The 8965-nt window shown below is 43.3% G+C and overlaps 1 protein-coding gene across 2 annotated transcripts in view; it reads right to left on the bottom strand.

Annotated features, from left to right (window-relative positions):
• Positions 1 to 1404: 1404 nt before the first annotated feature.
• Positions 1405 to 8965, bottom strand: part of myh10 (myosin, heavy chain 10, non-muscle) — a 44710-nt gene continuing 37149 nt past the window's right edge. For both annotated transcript variants that reach the window (XM_031874663.1, XM_031874664.1), the window contains 14 exons: positions 8764 to 8868; positions 8309 to 8461; positions 7976 to 8224; positions 7242 to 7454; positions 6759 to 6971; positions 6514 to 6675; positions 5980 to 6108; positions 5665 to 5753; positions 5419 to 5542; positions 5225 to 5314; positions 4823 to 4941; positions 4445 to 4553; positions 4171 to 4343; positions 1405 to 3849 (listed from right to left, as the gene is read on the bottom strand). In XM_031874663.1, the coding sequence (XP_031730523.1) occupies positions 3702 to 3849; positions 4171 to 4343; positions 4445 to 4553; positions 4823 to 4941; positions 5225 to 5314; positions 5419 to 5542; positions 5665 to 5753; positions 5980 to 6108; positions 6514 to 6675; positions 6759 to 6971; positions 7242 to 7454; positions 7976 to 8224; positions 8309 to 8461; positions 8764 to 8868 (2076 nt within the window). In that variant the 3' untranslated portion in view covers positions 1405 to 3701. The remainder of the gene's footprint in view (positions 3850 to 4170; positions 4344 to 4444; positions 4554 to 4822; positions 4942 to 5224; positions 5315 to 5418; positions 5543 to 5664; positions 5754 to 5979; positions 6109 to 6513; positions 6676 to 6758; positions 6972 to 7241; positions 7455 to 7975; positions 8225 to 8308; positions 8462 to 8763; positions 8869 to 8965) is intronic.

Below are 8965 nucleotides of genomic sequence, written 5' to 3'. Positions count from 1 at the left end.
CCGTAGCACCACGGATAGGCGCGCATTACATTTCAAACGCCGGCTGACGACCAACGTTCTGCGGATGACGGACCATTTGACCGCAGTATCTTTTTGCCATACTAACTTTTAACTTTACCACCGGCAAAATACCTCCTCATTAAATCCATGCTTTACTTTGAGTGCAGTGGTTTTGTCAAAGCAAGAAAACAAATATGCCTATTTGAAAATGAATGCCTCTAATTGTTTTTCACTGATGTTGCAGCGGATACTACTTAAGCAACGTGGGTGTGTCAACTAATAACACGTTATCGTCAGCAACATTATTACAGCATGCAATTAAAGGTCCTAAATAATCATAGTATATGTCAAAAAAGAATAGGAAAAAGTCATAGTATATGTTTTAAGCCATATTGTCATGTTAGTCACAGTACAGTATACTGTACTGTGACTTTGTCGAATAAAAACTTTAGTATGTTAAAAAAAGTACAAAAAATGCATAGTGAAGTGTGTCCCATTATAAGGTGTCAAAAGTTCTAAAATGTCATTTTAATGTCGTAAAAAGTCATAATATAGCATGTCAATTTCTTAAACGTCATATTATAGTATGTCAAAAAAAAGTTGTAGTATATGTAAAGTGCCTAAAAAAACTTATAGTATGTTGAAAGATGTCAGTGTTGTATGACAAAAAAGTAATACAAAGTTTATGGATTAATATGTTGAAAAATGTCCTTAAAATTAAATTAAAGTATGTTGACTTTATTTGTATCCATAATAAAAGTTAGAGGGAAATATCAGATCATGAAAAGACAACTATTCTAATAAATGAAGAAAGTTGTTTATGGTCCTTTTGTTGTTCAGACCTACAATTAACAGATTTTCGGGTTATTCGAGAACCTAGTATTTCGAAAAAAGTCATAGTATGTTATGCCTAATAAGTCATAGAACAGCATGTTGAAAAAAAACTCATGGTATATAGCATGTTGAGAAGTCTTAAAAAGTCAGTATAATATGTAAATAGTAAAAGAAAACAGTCAAAAATCAAAGTATAGTATGTTTAAAAAGGTCAGTTTGGTATTTTTAGAAAGTCAGTATAGTGTCAGTCATAATGTACGTTAAAAAAAGTCAGTGTAGTGTGTCCGTCTTTAAAAAGTAGTAATGTATGTAAAAAAAAAAAAAAAAAAGGTCATCGTAGTATGTTGATGTACTTTAAGTCATAGTAAAAGGTCATAGTATGTTGAAAAAAGTTGTTACACAATAACTACGACAGCTTGATATCTGATGGAGAGCAGCGCGTAAAGTAAAGAACTAGACGAAGACATTAAAACACTGGAGTGAAACAAGTCTGAATAAAATGAAAAAGACCAGACTCCAGTACTCCGGTCCTGTTGCAGCCCTGAAAACAGACCAGAACAGCGCCACAGCTACAGTGAAAATGCTTTATTTTCCTTACAAAAACAAACAAAAACATAATGTCTAGAAATACAGGAATACAAGAAATAATATGATGGGAGTATTTGCAGTTGAATGCCTGGTTGTCAACAGCCAGCTGTGTAATTATAATAAAATAAAAATTGAGTTAACTACTTGTGGATGTTAAAGCTCTCAACCAAATGGAATCCTGTGCCGACCAAAGTTTCCCAAAATAGCTCGAGTACTAAGCCTTGGTTACACGGGAGATCTTAGTACAAAACTAACTTTGGGAAGCTCCGCCGCAGAGGGCTCCACTTCTCGTGTTAACGATACTGTAATACTGATTTTGACACAGACACTCAAGCTAGGACGTTATTATGAACATGGAGTTACACGGCCGATATGATATGCAGCACAGAACAAAACAAGAGTTGAGAAAGTGAATCTCTCTGCTTGGTGTACCGGTTTCATCTCTTTTTTCACATCGGTAGTTAAATCATTGCCCGCTCATGTTCTTATTTAGTGTCTAAGGCTCTTTTAAAGAAACATACTGTTAACAGTTAGAAGGGCAAAGAAGTCCGCTGCAGACGACCACCCTAATCTGCAGGTCCATGATACAGGGAAAGACTAAATAACGGTTGATGGATGGATTATGAGCTCCCTGGCAACTGTTGAGGTGGCTGCTGTAGTTCAAGCAGAGCCTTACATCACTTCACAAAAAACATTAAAAGGAACCTGGGCTAAAATGCAAAGGTATACTAAGTGCTTAATCAGGTCTGAAGAGTCGGGCTTCAAATCCCAAAACGGCACTAGTTTGTTCACCATCATGTTAACGTTTCTATCCAAGTAGCCAGAAATGAAGTTTCAGTTTCATGAAATGCTTGTTTTAAGAAAATATAAAACAAGGGAATGTGAACAAATCAAAAATAAATCACAATATATATTTTCTCATATGTGACCTAACATTAGGAAATACTGTTGTAACTTGGGAAACAGGTTAGAAACCAGATGTCATGGAACTGTAGCTGTTACATTTCTTGTATTTCTGAGCCCTTTGGCTAAAAATTAAGTTAAAAATCTTGTTTTATTGCGAAACAAACTGAATTTTTTTTAATCCAAATACTCAGGAGGATTTGGATAATGCCTTCAGAACAGCGGTAGGAGTTGTTAAATGACTTGTTTCCATAGTTTGGCAGGTAGTCATATTTTTTTCTTTAGCTCTGTTTTAAATGTGATAAAACAAACATGGCAGAAACACTGAAATGTAGCAATAAGACGACTCTGTTCAATCTGTCAAACTCGTAACCATTTGTGCCAGTTCAGCGCTTCCAGTAAGAGCCTTTTCTCCCTGTTGGTTTCCAGTTTAAGATTCAAACGTCTTCCTGTGCAGTTCTGTGCATCATTCGCAGCTCAGGCCGACCCACAGTAGAGGAGAAATGGTCAACGATACACCCGTTAACCTCGTGAGCTGAGATTTCTAGTTAAAACCCAGCGAGACATTCTTTCATTAAATGTTGAGATGAAGCAACACAGAAAATAAAAATACCCTTTTTTTTTTCACAGTAATACACTTCAAATCCAGAGTCCGTGTTCTTCAATTGCATGTCCCGAGATGTTCGTCATTCCTGTGTAGAAGTAAACAGTCCGGACATCGGAGGGAGACTTATGCAACACAAGCAGCTGGCGTGGTGGTCCGAAGGCCACAGTGACCTTTTGTTTTGGAAGGAGGGAGTGTGTCGGGTACGAGATGGCTTTTACACAACTAGTGAGCAGAACACTAATAAACACCAACGTGTAATACCTTGTAGTGCTGCAATTCCAGCATGGGGTGCGTTCACATACGTTACATACTTGATGTGTGTGTGTACACTTAACAGCCTCCACCTACAGTTTCATATGTATAAAAAGCACTTTGCACCTATGTATACTTTCTCAATAAGCTGAGCAGATAAGTTGACGGCTGACGGGAGGGAGAGTATTACCTCATGACGCTGAGATGATGCTTGGCCGAGAGACGAGCCCGGGTAGCAGCGTGCCGGATGAGGACAGAGTAAGGCAGAATTGTCTGTTTGCCCCTGTGACTCTCCAGGGCTGGAGGCTTGACTTCAAGGGAGGGCGATGGATTTTCCCTGCAGTGTTAACTGATACAAAAAGGGCTGCCAGGCACACTCCGCCCAGCGTTAGCAAAAACATCGCTCCAATCGTCTGTCCAGTCAGCGGTTTGAAATGAATGGAGATGCCAAGGACAGGTGGGTGAGGTGGGGGGTGAGGAGGGAGGGAGAAGACGAGGAAGGAAAGGGACGCAGTGTTTACTCGGCGTTGGTGGTTTGCGTCTCGTTGAAGTCGCCAGCACGGCTGTCGGCATCATCGTCCGACATGTCGACGGAGGCACCGTCCAGATTGAGGTTGCGGCGCCCCGAACGGCCGGAGGAGAAGCTGCTGACCGGGCCGCCACGCCTGCTCAAAACAAAACAACATGAACCTCTGCTGCTTTAAGGAGCGGCTCAAATAAATGTACATGTAAAATAAACCCTGCTAATACACACGCAAGCTGAAGACAAACATTTAAATTACACTAATAAGTATATCAGAATTGTATTTCTAGATACTGTGGCAGTAAAATAGCTTGACACCTTAAAGCAAATACACACTACTTTATGATTAAGAGATCACATATTCAGTTTTTTATTGTTGTGCTTGCTTCAGTTTATTTGTCTTGATGTGTTTTTGTGGAAGTCCACGGGGCACATAAGGACGTCTCTAAGGTCCTCCTCGTACCTGAGGCGGTTCTTGAGGGAGTTGACCTCTCGGGTGAGACCCTCGCTGGCCTCGGTGGCGTCGTCCAGCTCCCTCTGCAGCTTCCTGCGGGTAGCGTTGGCCCTGGTGGCCTCCTCCTCCGCCTCCTCCAGCTGACGCTTCAGCTGCTTCATGCGGGAGTTGGCTTTCTCCATCTGACGGGAGGACGGGGAAACAGGCAGAGACAGTGAGAGGTCGTGGGTGGTTGGCTGGAGAACCATCCTGAGTAGAAGTGAATCTTTCCATGAGTCAATACCTGCTCCTTGTACTGGTCAGCGTGACGACGCTCATCCTCCACCTGCATCATCACCTCCTTCAGCTTCTTCTCCGTGCGACGGACGATCTTGTTGGCTGCTGCTCTCTCCCTGCAAAAAGAAACATGTAAGACAAGAGCTCATTATCGTCTGCTTTCACTGTTTAGTCCAACTTTATTTAACTCTTACCATCTACCACCATTACTGTCTCTAAAATCAATGTCATGATGATTTAGTTGTTAAAATGTCTGACGATGAACCTTTACATGTATCCAAATAGCTGACCAGAAAATCACTCCAATGGTGGTTCATCAGTCTTCAAATGAATTCTAAATGTCCTCAGTCTCATCTTGTGAAAACGGGTGAGTTTGGTCACTTACTTTGCTTCCTGCTCCAGCTGCTCCTCCAGCTGCAGGATCTTGGCTTCCAGGGCAGTGATGGATGCCTTAAACTTTGACTTGACGGTCCCCTCCAGCTCTGCTAGCTTGGATTTCAAGTCCTGCGTTTTGTAACATGTAACTGTTAGGATCCTGAGCATTAAATGTGACGAGATGCATACTTACTAACCGAAAAGCAGTAAAGGAGAAACATTAACGTTCCCTATTGTGAGGGGGAGAAAAAGATTATTTTCTCATAGCTGAGGTGTTTATAACGGCTCACATTCAACATGTATACAAAGACATCAGGTAACCAGCTTCTTCTGCTGTTGTTTTATCCAACCTCTGGATGTACATAAGCGCATACATCCTATATGCCAATAATGTATTTAAACTAGTCAAGACCTTGTTCTGCCGCTCCATCTGTTGCCGAGCGTTCTCACTCTTCTGTGCAGTGCTGCGTTCTCCGGCCAACTCGGTGTTCAGGTTGTCGACCTGAGGAAGAGATGTTGTGTAACATTGATGGAAGCAATCTACCATTTTGGAACCAAGTTCATGGCGAAGCGTACGACCCCTCTCTCTAAGTGCAGTCTGTTTACCTGGATGTTGGTCTTTCTGAAACGGTCGTTGAGCAGCTCCATGTTCCCCTGCTCCTCCTCAAGCTCCTCCTCCAGCTGGGCGATACGAGCTTCCAGCCTTCTCTTCTCGTCCAGCAGCGCCGACCTGACACACGCACACATTATTATTCAGGGTGATTGCAGGAATCCTGAAGGTAAATTGAATACCTTTTCAAGACGTTATTTTTAAGGCACTTAAAATATCGGTATGAACAAGGCGACACAGACTTTCCAGAAGCGCTGTTGGCGATCTCATCAGCCAGCTCATCCCTCTCCTGCTCAGCATGTCGACGGGCCCTCTCGGACGCTGCGTGGTCCTAAACCACACAGAACACACACGAGGATCAGTACGGAGAAGGTCTTGTATAAGCTGCTCTCCCATTGTTGTCCATCAAATACAGAAATTAAGTCTGACTGGAACAAGTCGATATTCATTCTTTGTCCAAGTCATAAATGAAATGCATATTAACAGTTCATATCAGACAATAAGATGATCTCTAATTCAAAGCAATTTTCAATTTAGAACAAAATCTGGAATTTGACCTCCTGTAGCTGTAGGATTTCAGCTTCGAGGCCCTTGAGTTTCTTCTCGTTCTCCTTGGACTGGGTGAAGATCTCATCCCTGGAGGCTCTGGCCTCCTCCAGCTCCCTCTGATAGTCCTTCATCTGAGCCTACAGACCAGAGACAAGGTAGACCAGAAAAATAACAGGAAGGTATTTCATTGAGCTCATTCATTTGCCCGCTAATCAACACGGACAGCGGTAGCAGCTGACACACAGATAATGGACAACATTAAGTTACCTTAAAACCCTGAACACTAGAAATGGGTACCGAAACACGGCATTATCGCCAAATAGAAGTAATTCAAAAAATAATAATCCATCAGTAGTAACTTTGTTTTGTGCTGCATCTTCAATATTTTGCTAACAGTACTGAGGGTCAGAGTGTCTCATCCAAAACTGATACCCTCCTCTGTCCATTCATAAACAGAGATCTGCACTGTGTTGTAAACCCTTAAAAAATCAGTTTCAAAGGCTTCTAGGCTATGCACTGAACAGGTGTGTGTGCGTGCGTACCTGTAGCTTTTTCAGTTGTTTAACAGCCTCGTCTCTGCCTTTGTGAGCGGCTTCAATCTGTCCTTCCAGCTCGTTCAGGTCCATCTCCAGCTTCTTCTTGGAGGCAACAGCCAGAGTTCTCTGCTTCCTCTCGTCCTCCAGCTCTGCCTCCATCTCACGCACCTGGAAGAGTAAACACGGCATATCAAGAAATGCATAAGGAATATGGAGCCAATTCATGCTGGTCATCTGTGGGCCCTGTGTACCTGTTTGACAAGCGACCTCTTCTTCTCCTCTCCCTGCTCGTCTCTGGCCTGCAGGTCTCGGTCAAACTGGGCCTTCATGGCCTGCATGTTGACCTCCAGACGCAGTTTGGCGTCCTCTGTGGCCTGCAGCTCGTCTTCCAGCTCCTCCAGCTGAGTTCTCATCTCCTCCACCTGTTGCTCCAGAGTTCGCTTGGACTTTTCCAGTTCATGGACCTGTACGCATCATCGGGACACACAAATATGTCAGTGAAACGGGCTGGACTGAGGCAGATTAAAGGACCTCAGAAAACCCTGTGTGGATTTCTAAAATGAAAAATATTTTTTTGAGATTTCAGTGATTTCTAGAACTAACATTAAAACTGTCCTGGCTGATCAGACTGTACTTTGAGACTAAAAAAGGAATATTAAATCATCGGAGAAGTGAGCCGTAAGTGGAAGCTACAACTCGTCTTTCTGCTGGAAATGAAGTCAAAGGTCACTCACATTCTTCCCCACGTCATCCTTGGAGCTCATCAAGTCCTCCATTTCAGCACGGAGCTGCTTGTTGAACCTCTCCAGTTCCTCTTTGGCCTCCAAGGCCTCCTCCAGAGCTCTGGCCATAGACAGAGCCTTGGTATCCTTCTCTCTGGCCTCAGCCTCCGCACGGTCTCGCTCCTCAGCGTAACGAGCGGAGATGGTCTTCTCTTCAGCAAGCAGCTAGTGTGGACAAAGAAACAACCGCCTTCAATACATGCATGCATCTGACCTCGATCCACCATTTCTAGGGGTGCCAATTTAGAATTATTTTCTGACTGATAGCCTCGTTAACTGATCATTAAACAACAAGGTTAGTTCCTTGCTGTGGTCGAATTGCCTAACAAGATTAAATCCATCATTTAAAAGGCAACAGAGTCCCTAGTAAGGGAGAATTTGCAGCCACTATGTTGGGTGCATTGATGTGGACACATTCATACACTTTCTCGGCTCCCCTGCATCAGTTTAGCTGCGAGGTTGTCGGATGCGTGTCTGGGTTTCCGACATCTCTGTTCTGTCGGTTGCCGAGTATCACGCGTCCTGCAGCCCGCCGTGTGTGTGACAGTGAGTATAAAGTTATACGTAACAGTATCACTGTTATACTTTTTAACTGACGGCATGAATCTGTCAAAAATAATTGTCAGTTAACGGTTAATTATTAACATCCTGAATCATTTTTGGAAGACTTTGGCGGTCCAGCATACCTGATCGAACTTCTTTTGTTTTTTCTCAAGGCTTGAGACGATCTGTCTCTGGTGGTCCAAGTCCACCATCAGGTCGTCCAGCTCCTGCTGCAGTCGGTTCTTGGTCTTCTCCATCTTGTCCATGGCCATGGTCTTCTCCTCCAGATGCTGGCTGGTCAGCTCCACGTCCTTCTGGAGCTTTCTCTTCACCTCCTCCAGGCCCTCCATCGACCCCACGTCGTCCTCTAGCTTCTTCTTCGTCTCAAACAGCTACAAGAAGGCCATTTGTTTTATTCAGATAAAGATAATACAACACAGATGTGGATGTATACCAATATCTACGTATGACTGTACCTGGGAGTGCAACATCTGCAGCTGTTTCTCCAGGTTGCGTCGTGCCTCCTCGTCCTCCTCTTGCTGCTCCAGCAAGGTGTTCTTTTCCACCTCCAGCTGGCGGATCTGGCCGCTCAGGTTCAGCTTGTGACGAGTCTCCTCCTGCCGCAACTCCTACACACCAGATGAGCCAGACAAAAGAAAAGCAGGGAGACAAATCTGTTGTTGTTATCATTAGTAATACTGAGGTGTGATAACGGAATAAGAACAGATTTGGACTGTGTCAATTCGTTTTGTGTGTTCACATTATTCTAACGGCCTGCTTGATTTCACTGTGTACATCAGAAACAACCCAACCGTCCTGGTGTTTTAACTTTTAATTATGGAGAGAAATACTTGACACCTTTGTAACTTTTACAGTCATTCTAGATCAAGTTTCCTGCAGCTTTAAACTTGGCTGATGCCGTCTTTCGTACCTCTGAGTCTTGCAGTTTGCTGTTCAGTTTGTCGGCTTCCTTGGCCAGTTTGACGCCCTTCTTCTCTGCCTCCTCCAGCAAAGTGTATGCACTGTCCAGCTCCGTCTAAAAGAAGATGAATGGGGTTATGAGGAAAGCATACTAAACAAAACCAAAGTGCGTCATTGATAATCCTTTGAATTATTTGTTGGGTTTTAGAGCA

Source organism: Anarrhichthys ocellatus, unplaced genomic scaffold, assembly GCF_004355925.1.
Source record: "Anarrhichthys ocellatus isolate YVR2014 unplaced genomic scaffold, GSC_Weel_1.0 scaffold83, whole genome shotgun sequence".
Lineage (NCBI taxonomy): Eukaryota > Metazoa > Chordata > Actinopteri > Perciformes > Anarhichadidae > Anarrhichthys > Anarrhichthys ocellatus.
Note: the sequence above shows the minus strand (reverse complement) of the source record. Positions and strands in the feature narration are given on the sequence as shown.